The sequence below is a fragment of the Python bivittatus genome, unplaced genomic scaffold (assembly GCF_059951505.1).
Source record: "Python bivittatus isolate LINGU-HERP-01145 unplaced genomic scaffold, Pbiv_v1 ctg000220_np1212, whole genome shotgun sequence".
Classification (NCBI taxonomy): Eukaryota; Metazoa; Chordata; class Lepidosauria; order Squamata; family Pythonidae; genus Python; species Python bivittatus.
The window spans coordinates 11,592,185-11,613,891 of NW_028277048.1; the positions used below are offsets into that span (position 1 = coordinate 11,592,185).

At 40.7% G+C, this 21,707-nt stretch overlaps 2 protein-coding genes across 5 annotated transcripts in view; both read right to left on the reverse strand.

The window, feature by feature from the left end:
- Window positions 1–4,892: 4,892 nt before the first annotated feature.
- On the reverse strand, window positions 4,893–11,535 carry PGLS (6-phosphogluconolactonase). Its single transcript, XM_007439914.4, has 5 exons — window positions 11,152–11,535; window positions 9,398–9,505; window positions 8,296–8,397; window positions 6,303–6,443; window positions 4,893–5,478 (listed from the first exon to the last, which is right to left on the reverse strand). The coding sequence occupies exons 1-5, from the start codon at window positions 11,452–11,454 to the stop codon at window positions 5,341–5,343; spliced, it is 792 nt and encodes a 263-aa protein (XP_007439976.1). The 5' UTR covers window positions 11,455–11,535; the 3' UTR covers window positions 4,893–5,340.
- A 2,449-nt stretch (window positions 11,536–13,984) lies between these two features.
- SLC27A1 (solute carrier family 27 member 1) overlaps window positions 13,985–21,707 on the reverse strand; it is a 29,389-nt gene continuing 21,666 nt past the window's right edge. For 3 of the 4 annotated variants that reach the window (XM_025174224.2, XM_007439913.4, XM_025174225.2), the window contains exons 9-13: window positions 21,317–21,443; window positions 19,605–19,742; window positions 18,744–18,908; window positions 17,319–17,465; window positions 13,985–15,892 (exon numbers count right to left, since the gene is read on the reverse strand). In XM_025174224.2, the coding sequence (XP_025029992.1) occupies window positions 15,735–15,892; window positions 17,319–17,465; window positions 18,744–18,908; window positions 19,605–19,742; window positions 21,317–21,443 (735 nt within the window). In that variant the 3' untranslated portion in view covers window positions 13,985–15,734. Of the gene's footprint in view, window positions 15,893–15,913; window positions 16,140–17,318; window positions 17,466–18,743; window positions 18,909–19,604; window positions 19,743–21,316; window positions 21,444–21,707 lie in introns of those variants that run through there. The other variant, XM_025174226.2, reaches the window with a different exon arrangement.

Genomic DNA, 21,707 nt, shown 5'->3' on the forward strand with positions numbered 1-21,707 from the left:
CTAGTACTGATTTTTTTTCTGTATCTTTTCCCCTTAATATGCAACATTTCCTATTATGTTATTTTAATGATACAAAAACCTCTTTTTCATAGCAAAAACTAGAATAGCCACAATGAGCACAGAGCAAAAATAATGCAAACTCTTAGCAGAATTGCTCACTTACAAAGGAAGGTGTTCGTTGCATCTCTGTGTAAGTTAAAATTCTCATCATGCTTCTGGCATCTCAAATAGCACCCAGATAAAGGATGTTTGCTTTCCAAAAGAAAACCATTGTTTATTTAATTTACTCAAAGCATCTGAATCTCATTCTTCATCCAAAAAAAACTCTTGGACAAATTGGTCTGTTTGTTACACAGACAAAATGTACCTTTGACCAAAACTTCATATCTAAAATGTGTTTGAAATAACGGAAGCTAGGGTCTGATTGTGTATAAATTACACTTTTCTGCAGCACTTCAACTTTTACTTTTGTGGGGGAGAAAATTAGCTCCTGCCAGAATTATATCACTCTTTATATCAAGGATAGGATAACCGTGGCCCTTCAGAGGTTTTTGAACTACAAATCCCAGCAGCCCCTGCTAACATAACCACCGGTGAGACACACTGGGAATTTGTTCAGTAACATTTATTTTATATAACCTTAATTTTTCACCCTTGCTTCATGTTCTCCTGTGAAATATTCATCACTCTCATATTACACCCTTATGCAACTTATGGCCTCATTGCCCTTTCTCCTCACCGCAACCCAATGAGGTAGATTTGACAGGGATTGGCCCAAGACAACCAGAGTTTCATGCCTGACTGGGGTTTTGAATCTAGGTCTCCAGTTATAATACAACATTTACAGTAATACCTTGGTTCACGAACTCTTCTGTTCACGAACAATTCGGTTCACGAACAACACCGTTCGCAAAATTTTGCTTCCGTTCGCGAACTCCGCATCGGGTGACGAACACGACCCGCGGCCATTTTCCCTGCCGTGACACGTGGTCGTGGCTTCCTGTAGGGAGGGGGACTCTCCCTCCAAACAATAACCCCTCCCCACCTGCCTTCCTGTCCTCCACGCCAGAAGTCGCCTCAAGCAAGGTTAGTGTTCTCTCTCTTCATACTGTACTGTACTGTACTTTGTTTCATATTTTTGTGGTTTAAAAAAAAAATACATATGGTTCAGAATGGATTAACCGTATTTACATTGAACCTTATGGGAAAATTTGATTCAGGTTGCGACCAATTCGGGTCGCGACCAGAGTCACGGAACGAATTAAGTTCGTGACCCGAGGTACCACTGTAAATCACTATATAACTGTATCTTTTAATGCTCAGATGAAGTACAGTTTGCCCCATTTTACCTGACATTTGTTGGGCCTGTGTGTTCATATCTAAAATGTGTTTGAAATAACGGAAGCTTGGGTCTGATTGTGTATATCCCATGAAGCAAACACATCACCATTTCATTCCCCATTACTGTGTCATGTAAACAAGCAGCCATGTGGGTTTTACACAAACCGGAGGTTCTAACCTACAAGTCTGGGAAAGATTGACAGTGCATTTCTGCAGCCTTCCAGGGTTCCTAGAATATGCAAGCTTTCCATCACCACCAAAGACATTCATCAGCAACAAATAATTGGACTGTGCTTTTTGTCTAAAACTCCTGCATGTATAAAAATGCAGGCACTGAACTAGGTGGTACTTATTAACTTTCCATTACTCAGCTGCTACTGAAGTACAAAAGCATTCAATCTCATAGACCAATTAAAACAACATTCCCAGAAGCTGCCTACCATCTTCATGCATTCTTCCTAGCCTAATTAATTCCTTTTGTTAGAAGTCCTTGAAAGCTTCTGGGCAGCTAATAAAAAAAAATTGGTTTCCATGGTCTCTAAAGCCAGCCATCAATGAAGAGCAGCCAAGCCGAGCGCCTCAAGAACATTCAAGAAGCACTACAACAGGGACTTACAATGGGCTAAACCTAGGACACCTTTTAGTGGACCAGCCTTCTCTATTCAAGTACCATCCGGATATGCTAGACCTGAGCTTTCCTAGTTCACAGCCTGGGAGTTGTGGGATTTGGTCCAACAAATTTAAGGGTGCTGGGTATGAGTCCTAATGGTCTTTCTTCAACTTCTTTATCCACTACCTGCCACCCTGCGCCCATGATTTCTGGGATCTTTCTGTGTCAGGAAGACCCTCTCAAAGATTGGGCCACCATATATGGGCTTTAAACATCTGGACAACCACCAGATGGTAGCAAAAGAGATGTAGAAAGCCCTTAATTTTTTTCTGTTGCTAACTATTGTCCAGATTTTTGCAGCCCAGATATAGTAGCTAGCTGGATGTGTCCATAAATCAGGACCTGAGCTCAATTTGAGGGAATTTTTACCTTTACTTTAAACAGGACCTGTCTGAAACACAGCGGATATAAAGAGCACCTAGGAAGCTTATGGAAGACTTAGGTGTGACTGACAGTGTTCAGTAGAAGGAAACAGGCAAGCTTATAGGTATTACAGGACAGTGTGACACAGGGCAGTTTCTTCCAAATCTCAGCTTTTTAAAAAATCAAATTACTCCTTATATACTTTGGAGTAGAATATAACTGAAGGTACACAGGCAACCTAAAGAAGCATTGGAGAAGGATTTCTGGAATGTAGAAGCAGGATTTCCGTGTCCTCATTGTATCTTCAAGCAATCAAAGCAAATGAAGCAAAAAAGCCAAAACACATTGGCTTAAGCAAATTAAGCAAAATTGAATACATTGGCAAAGGTCTAAGTCATCAATTGTTTTGGTCTTTCCAACATATTCTTGAGAGCAGGGGGTCTGTTACCTTTGTCACTTAGAAGAATGCAGAACAAAAGTTAAATTCAGCTTCATATCACCTGCCCGTATCCTTATCATCATTTTTTTCTCTTAGCCCTTTCCAGCCAAAATCAATCCCACTTGCCCACAAAATAGGCAATGGCTGAGAACCATGGGATTTCTACCAGCATGGCTTTCTCAAAGCTGGCACCCTCCACATACAGTCAGGTCCAGAAATATTGGGACATCGACACAATTCTAACATCTTTGGCTCTATACACCACCACAATGGATTTGGAATGAAACAAACACAATGTGCGTTAACTGCAGACTGTCAGCTTTAATTTGAGGGTATGTACATCCAACTCAGGTGAACGGTGTAGGAATTACAACAGTTTGCATATGTGGCTCCCACTTGTGAAGGGACCAAAAGTAATGGGACAGTTGGCTTCTCATCTGTTCCATGGCCAGGTGTGTGATATCCCCTCAGTACCCCAATTACAATGTGCAGATAAAAGGCCCAGAGTTCATTTCAAGTGTGCTATTTGCATGTGGAATCTGTTGCTGTCTACTCTCAAGATGAGATCCAAAGAGCTGTCACTATCAGTGAAGCAAGCCATCATTAGGCTGAAGAAACAAAACAAACCCATCAGAGAGATAGCAAGAGCATTAGGCGTGGCCAAAACAACTGTTTGGAACATTCTCAAAAAGAAGGAACGCACCGGTGAGCTCAGCAACATCAAGAGACCCGGGAGACAACGGAAAACAACTGTGGTGGATGACCGAAGAATTCGTTCCCTGGTGAAGAAAACACCCTTCACAACAGTTGGCCAGATCAAGAACACTCTCCAGGAAGTAGGTGTATGTGTGTCAAAGTCAACAATCAAAAGAAGACTTCACCAGAGTGAATACAGAGGGTTCACCACAAGATGTAAACCATTGGTGAGCCTCAAAAACAGGAAGGCCAGATTAGAGTTTGTCAAACGACATCTAAAAAAGCCTTCACAGTTCTGGAACAACATCCTATGGACAGATGAGACCAAGATCAACTTGTACCAGAGTGATGGGAAGAGAAGAGTATGGAGAAGGAAAGGTACTGCTCATGATCCTAAGCATACCACCTCATCAGTGAAGCACGGTGGTGGTAGTGTCATGGCGTGGGCATGTATGGCTGCCAATGGAGCTGGTTCTCTTGTATTTATTGATGATGTGACTGCTGACAAAAGCAGCAGGATGAATTCTGCAGTGTTTCGGGCAATATTATCTGCTCACATTCAGCCAAATGCTGCAGAACTCATTGGATGGCGCTTCACAGTACAGATGGACTATGACCCAAAGCATACTGCAAAAGCAACCAAAGAGTTTTTGAAGGGACAGAAGTGGAATGTTATGCAATGGCCAAGTCAGTCACCTGACCTGAATCCCATTGAGCATGCATTTCACTTGCTGAAGACAAAACTGAAGGGAAAATGCCCCAAGAACAAGCAGGAACTGAAGACAGTTGCAGTAGAGGCCTGGCAGAGCATCACCAGGGATGAAACCCAGCGTCTGGTGATGTCTATGCGTTCCAGACTTCAGGCTGTGATTGACTGCAACGGATTTGCAATCAAGTATTAAAAAGGGAAAGTTTGATGTATGATTATTATTCTGTCCCATTACTTTTGGTCCCTTAACAAGTGGGAGGCACATATGCAAACTGTTGTAATTCCTACACCGTTCACCTGAGTTGGATGTACATACTCTCAAATTAAAGCTGACAGTCTGCAGTTAACGCACATTGTGTTTGTTTCATTCCAAATCCATTGTGGTGGTGTATAGAGCCAAAGATGTTAGAATTGTGTCGATGTCCCAATATTTCTGGACCTGACTGTATGTTAGAGTACAATTGTCATGATTGTTAATCATCATTCAGATTAGATGGAAATGGAAGTTGTGGTCTAATGCTGGAGGACATGGGTGAGAGAATATGCTAATATGCTGAGTATTAAACATCTACTGATTTAACATAATAAATTTAATCTGCCATGGCAGATACACCCAGAAAACAGAATAGGCCTCATCACTCCCAATACTTAATAGTTAAAGAAAAATCACACTGAGAAGAGGAACACATTGTGCCAGCACTGAGTGACTTTAATTTACACCTTTAATTGTGCATTCATTTTACACCACATTAGACCATTCACATGATAAAGACTGTAACCAACTCTCTTGATACCTAGTAGCTGGACCCAAGCATTTCCCATGTCATACTTTGTCCTAGTTAAGCAATAATCATATTTGTTACACCGTGCTCCACAAACTTACACTTCTTAAAATGTAAAAAAAAAAAAAATCAGGGGAGGGGGGAGGGGGAGGGGGGAGGGAAAAGAGGAAAAAAAGAAAAAAAGAAAAAGAAAAGAAAGACAGTGTTAGTTTAGTGCTGCTCCTGAGCGCTACGACCAGACGTGGAGACCGTGACCTGGAATGTTAGTGGGTCGGGCTCTACCCACACCCCATACTTGGTGGACTTCTCCCAACCTGGAAGGTTGCAAGACGTGAAACTCCTACAAGATGGAATGCTTCTCAAAGGGAATTGTCAACTCCTTTGCAGCTGGCTCATCCAGGAACCAGTAAAGCCTCCCAGTGTGTGGCTGGACAAGGGCAGCCGGCAGTGGGTTTTCCTCGTTGCCTTCCAAAATACGCTGTGGTGAGAAACAAGGATGCCAGGCTGTCAAAGTTTCAAAGTCTACACTTGGCACATGGTATTCAAAATGCTAATATAGGCATCAGATTTTTAATTGTGAGCGGCCCAGGGTCACTTTGGAGTCAGGCAGTGTCTAAATCTAATGAAATAAATGCATAAATAAAACTCTCCACCACCACCACCACCACCACCACCACCTTTCCTTGCTAGAAGGCACAGGGAACAGTCACAGGTGAGCTACTGCCAAAGGAAGAACCTTCCTCTTTCTTGGAAAATTCTAAAAAAGAAGGAAGGGGATTCACAGCCATCATTAAAAAGCTAACATGTGCACTGGACAAAGCCACAGTTGAATTCTGAAGCAAATCACTTTGATTCCTCAGTGCATTAGCCCATCATAACTAAGCACTCTTCAGCTCAGCCAGCCAGGGAAGAACAAACAAAACCTTTGCAAGAAACTTTTCTGAACAATGCTGAAAAACAGGAGTGACAGTCCCCAGCCCACAAGCTATATGCACTACCAGCATCTTCTTTGCAACCCCTAGAATTCCCCTACTTTATATCACCAAAATTTGGGGGCAAAATATGGAAATTTGATGGCATGACTTTGTTGTTGTTTAAGGAGGGGGATGTCTGAGAAAATAAAGGAAAGGTGCATTAAGGTTTCAGAGGGGTTACAAATGTTCCTCCCTTATAAAAAACACTCTTCCAAAAGGCTGAATATTTTGCCTCACCTCTCTGATGACATCATTGCCACATCCCCCACAGCATTCAAAAGCTGGGAAAAAAAATAAGGAAAAACACAGCCCTTCCAAAGGAAAGTACCTTTATCACTGCAGCCTTGTTGTCCCCAGTGGCAACAAACACCACACTCCTCGCTGCATTCAGCACAGGCAAAGTCAGCGTGATCCGCTCTGAGGGGGGCTTTGGGGAATCGCTAATGGCAGCCACAATCTTCTCCCGCTCCTGTCATAGGAAAGAAAATATGGACCACAGTGAAGGAAGGGAAAGATAGACCTTGGAAATAACATGGCCCAGAGCTATGTTTACTCTGTCTTTATCCATCCCAGAATTACCAGGCCAATGCAAGAGAACAGCATTAGATTAGTGACAGCTTAGCCCAAAGTAACAAACAGTGAGCTTTCAAGAAACTTGTCAGTTCACACCTTTTGTTTGGGCAGATGTAAACAGAGTGTAGCATTTAATTCCCCGAGTCTTAAAAAGAAGAGAGCAAATTATCTTACAAGTGTGCACAGCATTCAAAATTAATCACCTCTTGGAATGTTTCTGTTCCAAATGGAGTCCTCAACAAAGAACGATCTCTGTATGCCCCATATAGTATGTCTCCCCATCTTTTGAGGGGATGTTCCCATGCAATAGATGTATATATTAACAAACACTAACAAGGTTTAAGGAATTGAATTAGTTGTTTAACCAATTAATGCTTTAACTGTTGGGGGTCAGTCTCAACTGTAGCTGGTATATACTGGTTAACTGCATACTCATATAATATTGGAAGCTATTTCAGTTTTACTGGGTTACCATAATATGGAATGAATGAATGAGTGTGTGTGTGTGTGTGTGTGTGTGTATTTCCCCCTTCTAAAAATCATACCATATAGTCGTCTCTCTTTGTTAATTTGCCAGATCACCACTTTCTTCAAAGGCACTTTAACTGAAGCTCTGATATAAGTTATTTACATTTAATCTAATTTATAAATCACTTAGAGGATTGAAAGTTAAGCAGTTCATCTCCAAATTGGTCAATACCAAATATTCTCAAGTTTCCAACTCAGTAGAGTCTAAAGACTTGCTCAGATCAGCTGAAGAAAGGGACAGAGAAAGCTTCAAAGGTTATAGGAACAGATGATGCAAGACCAAAAAAAGAGCAAGAAAGGAAATTTTAATTAATACCCACAGGAGAAGCCTATCCATGTCTATTTCAAAAATCTTTAAGGCTTCTCCAATGGCTGGAAATTCTACTTGTCACCAGACCAAAGGGGTTACTTGCAACTTTCAACCATCTGTGAAAGAAGCTCAAGAAATCAATTGTGCTTATTTTCACAAGGTTTTACATTTTGCCATTTATTATTTTCTTGGTGGTCCCAGTGAATGATAGGCCTCACTATGCCATGGGTAGGCAACTGTTTGGGTCTGGTGGGCACATCTGAAATTTGAACGTTAAGTTGTAGGAGCTCTCTCAAAATAGTCATCATAGCAGGAGGCCTTGCCTATTCACAAAATAGCTGCTCTGGGAGGTGTGGCCAGTGGCAATACACCTGTTTAATAGAAAGCAAATTGCGGAAGATGCTTTCTTCTACCCTGGCCTTCCGGGATATTCTCTGGTATTCCTGTCCCACTGTTATGGGGATGGAAATTTGACTAAGAATAGCAGAGACAAAGTTGACTCCCCTATCTTCCCCAGGCAGGTCAATTGTACTGATGGCCAGCCCAATACTTTACAGGAGTCACTAAAGATTAGCTCTGGCTCTAGACTTCTTTAAAATGCAAGAGTCTCAGAATTGAGGCTAGCTCTTGTTCTCAACATACATTTGTCCAATTCTTTCTTCCTGCTGCCCAAAGAAAATCTATTTCAATACCTGGTTAACACATCACTTTTTAAAAGAATAATCTGTCACAAGTAAATGATAGTAGACCTTAATCCAATTACACTGAGTTTCCTCAGAATAGCTAGCAGGATTTCTGCTCCTTCAGCCCCTGACAGCATGACTCCATCTAACAGGATCACATACATATCTTCTACCCAAGCAGCAGCAGACAAAAAAAAAATCACCTATAGTTCCTCTCTTTGGCTCACCTGTAGTAGGGGATGATCTGGAAAAAGAGAGCAGGTGTGTCCATCTGGTCCTACTCCTAAGATCAAGAGGTCAAACACAGGCATATCTTCACCCTGGAAAGCCTGCGGGACAGAAACACACCTGAGGGTTGAAATATCACATTCACTTACCTACCTTTTCAACTTTTATACTGCCACTTGGTGTACACTTATTAAAATAGTTTTCAAAGAAAAATGTATTAGCAAGAACATAAACATGGGAATAACTGCCATCCCCCAAAGCACAATTATAATCTAGAAAAATAAAAATGTCTTTGCCTGGTATTAAAAAAGCACTAAAATGTGAATCAGGTGGTATTTTTGTGTTAAATGTTTCCATGATCTAGTTATTATGAATTTTAATCCTTTAGTAGAACATGTTTGCCCACAATCAGTTTTGGCACTGTAGTTGTCCTGAACCTGATCTGAGATTTCAAGCATTTGGAGGAAGTATCCCTATTTGCATCTGTTAACTAGTCCCAAGTGGTCTTTATCTGACTGAAAAAGACAGAGCGTAGTTTCTTTAACTTTTATCTTTTTTTTTGAAACTTAATAAAGTCTTATTGAAAAACAACAACAACAAAAGAGCTTGGCTTACTATATCACATCATCATATGGAAGATGCTACAGGATTACAGTTTTAGGAATTCAGAGCTAAAGAGCTAACCAGAGCATAGTAGAAGTGTTGTAATAACTTTATTCAGCATACTTTCATTTTAATCTACAATGTTCAACTTGCCACTATAACTGTTCAGCCTACCCAAGGCCTTTGAAAGGGCATCAGCTAGAAACTTACAATGAGCAGGCCTTTTACAGGTCTGGACTCAACACTGTGTCATGAACCTACATTCAAAGTTAGTGGCTCATCAACTTTTTGTCAAACATCTGGGAACTTTTATCAGTACTGAATAACAAAACAGCAGATCAGATCAAGAAGAGCTACTAACAATAGGGAGTTCGTGCAAAGAATTCTGAGTTAGGATTTAATCTCATTTCCAACCACTGTGCCTTACTTTCAAGTTACTAACACCGTACAAGAAAATCTGTCTCTAGCAAATAAAAATACACCAACTCTCAGCCATACCTTTTTCAGTTTTTCAGCATAATCTGCTGCTGCCTCTTCTACTGGTAGTGAAGGGTTGATAACAACTATTTGGTCATCAGGTATAGCAATTTTAGAAAGGAGGTATGTCTGAAATAAACAGAATACAAATCATATTACAGAATAGCAAAAATAACTCTGATCAGATTTATTTATGATATTTTTGCTGTACTTTCACACAAAAAAAGATAGGTTGGGCCTAATATGAGTCTCTCACAGAAGGAGAGGTTGCTGTTTCAAGAGAGGAATTTTACTGGCACCAATGGGGGGAAGAGAAGGTGAGCTATTCCATTCTCCTTATACCCTTCAAGAACCTCCCTAGTGGACAGAAGGACCCTTTAAGAATGGGAGAATGCTGCTGGGGAAAGATGGAACAGGTAGGAGTTACATTTCCATCCACTGCTGGGAGCATTCTCAGCAGTCTCACTCAGAGACTGTTTCCTCTGGCAGAATAAAAGCAGGATCAAACCCTATGAAATCAGCATCTTACATGCACCTCTTCCTATTTCATTTCCTTTTTCTCAGTATAATTGTCAGCTCCATGAAACCTGGGTCTGATTTCTTTTTTCCTCCTGTTTGTAAGTGCCATGATTCTCACTGGTGTTATATGAATAAGAAAATAAACATCCCACAAGTGAACCTTTCCCCCATTCCTGTATCTCCATCCTAGCATATCTTTCCCTTGTGTAACTGTGATCTTCCATGCAGCAATTAAAGATGGAAGACTTCTAGCAAGAAAAAAAAATGTAACTTTGTAATGGTCATCTACTCCTAAACAGAGCTAAGGGAACCATCTTTTACACCTGGATTACTAAATTTTATGGAAGAAGGCAAATCTTCCTGAATCTGGGAGTTTCTCTGTCTGCAAATGATTTAGTCCAACTGTCAGATTAATACAGAATGGAACCGATTTCATACTTTGCCACAAAAGTAGGCAGAAAATAAACTAGCCCACCAGCAGTCCATTGACCAATATTTTTGACAGTCAACTGAGTCCCCACTGATTATCTTACAAAAGACTCTAGGCTAGTTAAAGTGGACCTGGGTGTGCCCACTTTTAATGTGAGCATCCATACACCAAACTATTATAGTTTAAATAGGTAATACCCATGAGCAAACTACAGAGATTCTACAGTAGTTAAAAAGGAGACATTGCCCAGGCAGACAGACGGAAGTCAGCTAAAAGATTAAGCAAGAAGCTGCAGTCACTTGTTTTCTAATACAGATTTACAGGCAGCAGATTACAGCTCCATACATGGCTTGAGTTTTAGAGTTTGTATCCACAAGGCTTCCTATTGCATCAATCTCCTCGAGCTTTTTATACCGAAAGGCAGGAAATACATTTAAAGATGGTTGCAGGGAGGTGGGGGGAGTGTCTCATATAGGATGCTGAACAAAGGAAATCTCAGCCTGGCTCCGCAAGGCGTTTGCAGGACCAAGGAAAAATAGTTATTCTTTATTGGTGAAGCATCGTGGACGGGTATTCTTGTTTAAATCGCGGACCGCGGGGACTGTAGGTGAAAAATGAAGGAGAAAGCTTAGAGCAGCAGCAGCCCATCCCTGTAGCCTCAGGTTTACCGACATCACCCGAGGGAGTTCACGCCCAACCTTTCTGCCGGGAAGAAGAGCCGCGGCTCTTCCCTGCGAAAGCGCCCAGGAAACACGCCCCCAGGGATCAGCCCCACCACCCACCCCGGCCCGCATTTAGGCCCCACTCGCCCCTCCTCGAGAGACACCTTGTAGGCGCCGTAGTTGCTCTCGGGGTCGTTCAGCGGGACTCGTCGCTCGTCCACGAAGGCCAGGAGCCACCGGGCAGGGCAGGCAGCGGCCGCGGGCAGCTCCTGGGCCAAGATCCGCACTAGGCTTCCACCTGACAGGCCCAGGGAGAAGCGCCCACCCGGCCCGGAATGAACTTCCCGCTGGGCTATCAGCTGGGCCAGCGCCGAGCCCAGCTCCTGCGGGGAAGGGAAGACGGAGATTTGGGGGGGCGGCGACGCTGCAGCGGCCGGGCTGCGCCGTGGCACCGAAGAGCCGGGCATGGCGAGTGGAGTGAGGAAGCAGCTGAGAGGAGGAACGAAAAAACCCGGCAGCGAAGCCGAGAGGGACCCATGGTGAGAAGGCGAGCAAGCCCGGGCGGAAGTGGCAACAGTCGTCAACGGCACACGGGCGGAAGAAAAGGAAGCTCTCGTCGTGAGAGGAGGAGTTAAAGGGCACAAGCGGCGGAAACATATGCAAGAAGCTACCGGAAGGCGGTGAAGGCAGCTCTCCCCCGTATTTATTGGCACGTGGAATTCTGATAGTACTGCAGAGAGAGCACGAAGATAGAACTTACTGTGGACTAAAAGCCTTTCTTATGGATGTATTATGAAATGAAAAAGTGGACTAAAGTTGGGGCCCTACTGGAATTCCTTTGATTTTATCTCCATTAGAGATCTAATATGGAACGGGCGACCAGCCTCTCCCAGGGCTCTAAACCAGCCAGAGCAACTGCATGGCGCATTTGTGGGCAAACCCAAGTCCTCTCCTTGTCCGGAGAGGAGTTACGAACAGCCGGTCCACCGCGGACGCAGAGCCGTGTTCGGTTCGCCATTTCTACCCCGGAAGTCCCCTGCTTCAGCTTTCCTGACATCCGTGTAAGGTAGATAATGCTGAGAGGTGGCCCAAAAGTGGGCTTGAACCTAGGTCGGGCCACTTTTACTGGCCAACATCTTAACCACTGCACCAGACTGAATGTCCTGGAACTGCTAGGAGGGTTTCCTTATTTTATTCTAATTTGATAATTTTCAGATCTTTGGCTAATAGGGTCTAATAAAACATCAGCATTTTCCAAGTATTGTCAGATTACTTTTGGCATTGATTATTCAAAATCAAAATTGCACCAGGGCTGTGCTGTGAAGGAGCCAGCTGATCACATTCTTTGGGGTTGTCTTATGATATATGGCTTTAAACTCAGAGACTGCCTGAATTAAGTATTAGAGTCCCTTCATTAGGAACAATTTATCATGACAAGAAATATTAGGGTATGATTTTAAGGCTCTATTAGAACTTTCTATATCTTCTGAAATTTATCATATTTCAGCCTAGTGTGTTGTTAAAGCTTAGCTTCTGTCATCTGTTTATGGTTCAGGATATTGGTGAAATCCAGAAAATTGGGTTCAGTAATCTATGGTTCACTTAATCATGGGCAAATGGGCAGTGTATATAGCCTGTGTTTGAAACAGCAGTTCCATAATAACAGCCTCATCAGGCAGCACAGGAAATTCAGGGTGACTTTGATCAGAAGCTCACATCCTGAACAAGCAAGCTCAGCTTACTGCAAAACCACTCATATTGAGGCGAAATGCAGATTGCCTATGCCATTTTATGATACTTTTTGTTTAGTTTAATACTTTCCCTCCAGTTAACACATTTCAGAGACTGGATATTGCTGTACTACTCAGACTGAATAAGGAACATGTAAATACCCTGAAAAAAAGGAAAACAAGTCCCAAAGCAAAGCAGATACATTTTGGAGAAACACTATGTTGAGAAGGATGGGAGAGAAGAGTTTTAAAACTCTACAGTTATACAGAATCCTATACATAAGCATATACACTGGGGTGGGCAACTAGCAACTCCTCTGTTCTTGTGGCCCTCCGAACCCCCTCTAGCCAGGATTGATGAAAACTTAGGTGTGGTTCTGGCTACCAAAATGCTGCCTACCTTGGTATACACAAGCTTTTTCATTTTTTTCACCCACACAGATTTACCTTGTTACCAATTTCAGTCATCTCCCCCAACTAAGTTTATACTGCTACCTCTTTGCCCTTAAGATAAACACTATGGGGGGGGGGGTTATGGTCTTTAAGGCATTGTAAATTAATTGTGCTCCATTCAAACAATGTTAGAACCAGACTAACAAAGTAATTGAGATCAGTGGGACTTGAGCAGCTCAGAAAAATGCAACATCATTTCAATAAAATCAGTCTCTTGAGGGAAGACTAGATCCAGTTTGACAGAAGAGTGACATGTTTTGCAAAGGTACGGTTTGCATTACAGTCGTGTCTATTTTTATTTGGAAGCAAGGCTTGCTGATTCCAAGAAAGTTCGCTTCCAAGAACTGGAGGCTATTTAGCTACCAACCAAGAGCTTCTGAAGTAGATATGAAGTCTGACCCTGAAGCTGTGATGTTTGCTTTGTGTCAATCCATTGTATATTTCTTACAGCAAAAGATTAACTCAGAGATGAACATCTGGCCCTTGGAAGTACAGCTCCCAGCATCTCTCACCATGGACTGTGCTGGCTAGAAAACAGGAGATGTTGAGGGTGCAGCAGTATCTTGCCCTTCCCTGTATTGATGAGCTATTGTATAGCTTGAGGTAAATCTTTTAGCAAAATTATATTTTTGTGCAGACTAGGGAGACATAAGAACTATGCTGAGTGGTGACTTTTTTGCTTGGCTGGTACTATCTATCAGATTAGTAAAGTTGCCAGAACAGATAACAGACACTGGAAAATGAAATGACAAACATACTGAACATTTTCATTAAGAGAGTAAGCATGCATATAACTCAGAAAGAAACTAAGATGTTCTTTTAAGGTTCTTTATTCTTATAATGTTTTTCTCAAATCAATGTTATATTTTGACAATAGTGACGGCAATAAAAAATGTAACATTGCTTCAAAAAAATTCAGTTAGACAATGCATGATTTTCTTCAAACCAGGAGCTAAATTAGTTTTGTTTTTTAAACAAACCTTTTCCTCCAGATGAAATTCAGTTAGCTGAAGGCATGTTTGTTTATCCAAGAACTAATACATCTTATGTTTATAAGAAAATTGTTAACTTGTTTCAGCTGGTTCTGAAGAGAAGTTAGAAAAGGCACATTCTGGGTCTAATAATTAAAAAAGGGAAACAAATCACTCCCCTGGTTTCTGAACTGTTATTTAACAATTGCCTTGGTAGTACAGTACTTTTTGTACTCAACAGTACAAAATAACATTGTTCTGTACATGTCTTTGTAAAATACTCTTAGATCAAATTCCACTTCTGCCAAAGAGAAAAAAAATCCTCAAGAAAAATTATTTTGATCTTAAGTGATTCGGGGTACCTGAAACATTTAATTCACAAGAATATCTTAGGCTAGAAGTATGTACATTGGCAGCAGAATATTTCCATCCATATCACTGTGATCCCAAGAATTACAGCATCTTTGAACAGGCAGGCAGTCAATATTCACAGCAGTCAATTCGTATCGTCTTTGTATAAATTCTTAGTGCCATCTACCAAAATGGCACGAATGAAAAGAAGCAAAGTTAGGAATGTCCAAATCAGATATTGTGATCAGTATGAGAAATGTGTTGCAAACTGTCTTCAATGAACTTACATGCTTCCTATGTTGATCGCAAGAAATCAGCAAGACCAAAGACTGAACAGCATCACAAGTCCACTTGTTTCAGGGTTAACAGAACCGTTTTTCAAGATTCTGGAGCAGCCAAAAAAATTTTTTTTAAATATCCCATTTGTGGCCTAAAAACTGCCATTTGTGCCATGATGTTTTAAAGTAGATTAACAGAATATTGATCAATTATTTTCCCAGATGGGTGTAGTATGTAACAGCCAACTGAGATCCTGTAGGTAAGTGGAATTTGAAGTACCACAATACCCTTCAAAAAGAGCATTAAAAGAACATTTCAAGCAGAGTTTCCTAACCAACTTAATTTCATTATATATATATATAATGAATATATATATACCTTTTTAAATAATAATACTTATTTCATCTTATTAGTCCTGTTTCTGTTTTTCCATTCAAGGCCAAGTTTCTACAGATAAACTTTGTTGCATTTTGACAGTCAGTTCCTTAAAGCTACAAATAAAGCTACAAAGGGACAATGGGAGGAACTCTAAATTTGTAAGTTAGGAACCTGGAAGGTCTAAAGTCTAAAGCAATTGAAGGCTTTATCCCAAAAAAATATTCTCTGCTTTAACACAGTAAAACATAGCCAAGTAATACAGAAGAAATAATTTGACCAGCACTGCTGCAACAGGTTCAAACCCTTCCTGCTTTCGTATGGAATCCCCTAACACAATGGTTATAAGGAAGAAAAGGCCTTTTTAAAAACTGAACAATACAAAAAGAGCTATTCTCTTTGCTCTGGAAGTGGTTAATGTGCTTTTTTTAAAAAAAAGGGGGGGGAACCATCTTGTTCTCACACTATAGTGGGATTTTTCCCTTTTGCATATTAAAACCTTGCTTTGCTTATTTATTCAAGTCTATTTCTCTACCAAAACAAGACCTTTCAACATCAGGCTCTTTATGAGCAGTCTCACCAATGAAATCAAAGAGACATTTTTCCAGCTTGGATCCTTTCAAAAACACACTCATCTACTGGTAGGTACTTGCCAAGTTTTACATCCAAAAAGTATAACCGATCTGACATTTGGTGTGGATTGTAGCCTTCTCTTTGTAAACGGGTCTTCTGAATTTTGAAAGTGCCTATTGGAAAAAGCAAGAAAATGGAAACAGACCGTGGGCGATTGCAGGCAAAAGGCAAGGCGAGGAGTAGCCCTTAGGAATTCAAAGACAATGATCAGATCAAAGGTGTTTTATTTTGAAAAACAGGGCAATACGTCATTAAAACATATCACTGTAAATTCCAATCACAACTCAAAACTGAGCAAAATTCAGAGGAAAATTATTTCTGTGAGATAAGAATGATCATCTCCTGACAAAGGATTTTTTCCTGTTAAGAAGAGAAATAAAAAAGGGGGATCAGGAAAAGGAGGAGATGAAATGAACATCTCCAATGCAAAATGCAGTGCTCGTTATTTTGCCATTACAACTGAAAAACACTGGTTTGGACTATGAAACAGGCACATAACCAGACTTACAAAGAAGCTAGTGTGTATTTGATTGGGAAACTCAATCTCATACATACAAATGTTGTTTTTTTAATGCTTCTTTAAAAAAAACCCTGTCTGCTTATAGATAGTTACCTTAGCAAAGAAAGGAAGGCAACATCTCCTGTCATGTTTGTTTAGACTGCACAAAGTATTTGTTAGAAACTGGGAAGATAACTTAAAACTCACTGGTGGGCCTCCTCTTCCAAGAGATCCCCAATAAAAGAGAATTATGACATGCTGCCATCACTCAGAGCTTTCATAACCTTGTCTGTCTAGCTGGGGAATTCTTTGCCCTGCTCCCTTCATCCCAGCTCTCTGAAGACAGAAAGTGCTTTGGATCTTCTTGCCCAAAGCCCAGAACAACAAACCTTATGTCAATTCACAATCACAACAGGTAGCTATGTAAGTGCATGATCTTCCGTGTGGAGAAGATTTTACAATTCCTTGGGGAAAAAAAATTAGATCTCTGAGTTTACTAGGAAAAGGGGAACTCAGGAAAATGATATTCACATAGGGAGAGAATAGCTAAACCTATTCTTGAATGTCAGTGCATGTTCAGTATTCACTGCAGATCAGACAGTTGCAGAGGGATCATCTGGACCTCCTGCTTAAATGTTGTTAGACTGGCCCTCCTTTTTTTATTCACCTCTCTAAAGTACCGTCCTCAGTTTCAAAGAATGTGGAAGATAATTAAAAGGTAGCTTCTTTGTGGAGCCTATTGCTTTGTCCAAATCAAGGAAAATACTCCATCTCTGACGTCACCAGACTAGCTAGCAAAGCAGGAAATTATCTAGCTCTGAACACATGTTTCTGACTTCCTTTGAAGTTTACTTCAGTTAAAGACCAGTACAGAGGAAAGCAAACTGTTTAGAAGTAAAAGAGGAAGGTTGGACATAAAACACATGCTAAAAAGTAATACTAGTAGTAATAATATTCTATATTATCCTTTTATTGTGTGTTTTATATCCAAACTTACTCCTTTACTTCTAAACTTAGACACCTTTTTCAGTTTGTGTTACCTGTGGTGTCGACCTGTGGCAGAAATCGGAGGAAGACAGGCCGTGCATATGGAGGCAGTACTTTCTGCATCTCCAAAAACAGAACGTTAGGATTCAGTTTTGCTTCTGGGTCAGCAATAGCTGCCATTCCAGCCTTGCCTTCCACTCCTGAAATTTAAAAAGGAAGCAAGCAAAATTATCAAATCAAATCTTTATTACAATTATAGAGCAGCATAAAGCAAAATTATAAAGAAAGCCCATTCTAATATGTACATTTTAACAAAGAAGCCATTGGTAGCCAGCTAATCCACAGCTGGAGATCCAATCCAGATGTGCTCCCATCTCCACAGCAAAAGAGGGGCAAAAAGGAGCCTAGCTGCAGAGAATAAGCACTGGAGGAACTTTGCTTTTCCTTTTCTAAACAACTCTCTTCCAGCTCTCAATGGACCTATGACTGCAACAGGAAGACTCCTTTGCAGCAACCACATATCAGCTGGTTTCAACAGGCTGCAAATATTTATTGCAGCTTGTTTCTTCACCCTACTTTTCCGACATCCCTTCCCTTTTGTATTCTCTAACCTAGGTTTTTAGGTGGTAAACCGCAGAAGATCCTGGGTCTTCCTTCCATTTGTGCATGGTACTTGTTCTCCATTAGCACTATGTACTGACATTCAATTAATGTGAATGAGACTCAGTGGCTAGAAAGTGGGATAAATCTGTTAAAAATAACTGTAGGTGTGTAAAATGTGGAGGATCAGGCAACAGCTGATCAACATTTTCTAACTGAAAGCAAAATTAATAGCCTGCTCATAAGTAAGCAACCACAGCCAACTACATCAATAACTCACCTTACTGTTCCCTCCCATGTGGAAGGGTGAAGCAGCTATTGCAAAACAAAACAAACCCCCTAGGCTGCTTTTTGCTCTAAAACCAAAAGTAGTAACTATTTGTTCAAAAAGGTGAGCTAAGACAGAGAAGACTCCCAAAGGAACAATAGGTCCTGGTTACACAGCAAAGTAAAGCTCGTTGCTATTAAACAGAGGAAGAGGTTCAACTTCTCATTCTGCTAATGATAATTTCCCCCCGTTTTACATCTGCCCAGACAGCTGCTTCTGCTCCAGTTTCAGAATGAATATCATTGAAAAATAATACATCTGTCATCATGGCAGTTTGCACCCCATTCATATGTATATAAAAATCTTGTCACTCTACTGCTCCACTGCAACTATTCTACTGCTCAAGAAAAGATTTTTTTCTCAGTCTTAACATCAATATAAATTAATGATTTTCAGGTGCTATTATATACGTATGTTTTGAGCTGCCCTTCTGTTGTGTTAGCTTGTTATACCTCCCATCTCTAATCCAAACAGCATCAACTGACTTTGAACTTGACAGACCTGCTCGTTGATTCAGGTTGCACTCCCGTGCTTTTAAATTCTAAATTACCTGGTACCTCTACCCCATAAACTGCCACGTCTGACTTGCTGAGAACACGGATGAGGATTCCCTCAACCTCTGTGGTGGAGACGTTCTCCCCGCGCCAACGGAATGTATCCCCACTGCGGTCTTTGAAGTACATATAGCCAAGCTCATCCATCACAAGGACATCTCCTGCAGGAGGACAGGATTTCAGTACGTATCAAGAAGCCCATGTCTCTACCAAACTGTATCTTCTAGTTGGCAGCTCAACAAATGAGGACTATAATACTATAAGCATATTGTTTCCCAAGTACCAATAGAACAAACATGCAAAAAAGGTTTGGCGAATGGGGGAGAAAGATCATCCACCCTATGCATAAACTATCTCTCAGGAATAATGGATAGAACCAAACCAAGAGGTTCCTTGGAGAAGGACAACCACCATCCATGCTGGAAACAAATTCTATTCAGCCCAAAGCAGAGCAAAAGCTTTGATAATTAAGCTTAGGCAATAAAAGTGTGTTTTATTTGCACTGCATTGTGCTTTTAAGCCATTGTCAACTCTGGCTGATAGAAGAACCGAATTTTAAGTTAAATTAAGTGAACAAACAATGTTGGAAGCACATACAAAGTACTGCTCCCCCAAATCATCATGCATAAGCAGCAGCAATTTTAGAATCATCATAGCACTAAGTGCTTTTTTATTCAAGAAATCCAGGTTCAGGTGTTATTTCTTGCTAAATGCTACCACAGGGATATGCTCAAGGAAGAATTTCAAATATTTAGTTCCTGAGGAATTTAGAGCAGGATTATCCATTTATTACAGTCAAAATTACAAAATTATCCTTCTAAGACAAAAATGGACCAAGACAACTACACGAAGAATACCTGAAAGGTAAACCTGGTCTCCTTTCTGGAAGACATTATATGCTATTTTCTTGTTAGTCGCATTCTCACTGACATAGCCATCAAATCTCCGCAAGGGGTCTTTTTGGTTTATCCTGCCCACAAGAAGTCCAGGTTCTCCTAAATGAAGGCAGAAGAATTCCAGAAGGAAAAATAATGAACATCTTCTGTGTTACAGCAGCTGTGGATATCTGGATGGATTTTGCATGTGTGCTATCATCTCTGGCATGACCTCTCACCAAAAGATTTAAACACAAATATTACTATTTTCTACCTTTCATCTAGCAGTTCTATAACTGATCTGGTCAAGTTTCCTATTGAATATTCATTTCATTTAAATTTGTCTCTTACTATCCCAACACATCTTTTAAGAGTCTTCTACAGCAACACTCTAGCTAAAAATTGCACGTTTTAAATAAATGCTGAATTTTTAAAAACATATAAAATGTTATTTGATTCCATTGTAAAATAGGGAAATCAAAAAGGATTGTGCATTTGTATTTTCAAACTCATTTTCCCTTAAATATATATTTCTAAAAAAAAAGTACTAAAAAGAAAATTATGGAGATTCAGATCAGGATCATCTGCTTCAAAATGCAGACCAGACAAAATTCTTGAATATCTGTAACATGAAAACCAAGGTACAAATGACAATTTACATAATCTGTCATTAGCTAGTTGTCTGCTACAGCTGAATACCTGGCAATGTGTCATAATCTTTCCTTTAGTATTTTTCTTAATTCACTTGCTTTGTATCACTTTCCCGTATGATACAGAATTTTCTCTAGCTACGCAGCCTGTCTTCTTTAGGCCACTCTTAAAACATTTTCTTTTTGGTTTTTCTTTTCTTTCAAGCATCAGTGATCAATTTTGTTCTTCCACAAGGTTCCATGTCACTTGCTTTACTTCATTTATGTATTTGTCCATCTACTTATGTGCTACGTTCCTACTATTCAGGTTGTGGAGGTAGTTTTAAAACATGCTTAAATATTGTTCATGGTGAATGGGCAAGGCTTGTACTCTAGAACAATGCTTCAGCATCTCCCCTCTTAATAATGGCATCTACAGATAGTCCTCACTTAACAACCACTTGTTCAGCAACCATTCAAAGTTACAACAGAACTGAACAAGTGGTACTTACAACCAGTCCTCATAGTTGTGGCTGTTGCAGTGTCCCTGCAGTCGCGTGATTGCAACCTAGGCACTTGGTGACTGGCTTGCAATTACAACGCCACAGCGTCCCGTGGTCAGGTGATCCCCATTTGCGACCTTCACTGCTGGCTTCCAACAAGCAAAGTCAATGGGGAACCCGGCAGGAGGTCACAAATGGTGACCATGTGACAGCATACTTGACAACAGCAAACAGAAGTGCAGGAACTGCCATCACTAAATGGCACAGTCATGTAATGTCACACTTTATGAACACATTGCTTAGTGACAGAAATTCTGGTGCCAATTACCGTTGATAAACAAGGACTACCTATATTTGCATTCTAGCCTAAGAAGTAGATCAAAGAGTAGCCTTTCCAATCCTGGAAATTCTCCTGCTCTTGATTAATTTGGGCACCAGACCCAGTAACTAACAATATTCAGGTCAGATATATTCCTGCAGCACAATGAGAACAATTGGCATTGTGTAGGAAACTGTTCTCCAAATTACAATTAAGGCATAAAGCATTCTCAGAATTATTTACCTGGTCGGCAGGAGATACAGAGCCCATTTGTGCCACGCATTAGCTCCATGGTATCCTCATTAACTTTCACCAAGCGGACAGGATACACATTTGGCAAAATCCGGCTATTGAAGCCACAGGCCCCCACCTGCCAAGAGTCAAAACAAAACTTGAAAGGAGTCCCTCCAAATGCTGCATAAATTTCTCTAAGCAGGTTATTAACTGTTAGGAAAATACTCTGTAAATTTCCAAGCTCTACATAATGGTGAGGTGTCACTTGAGGGGAACAAGCAAACAAAAAGGAAAGTGAAGAACAAGGAAAAGAAGTTAGCCTGCTCAGGCTTCTGGCAATTTGTATTTAGAATCCAGGAATGGGATGCAAATTCGAAAGAGAGCAGAACAACACGGAATT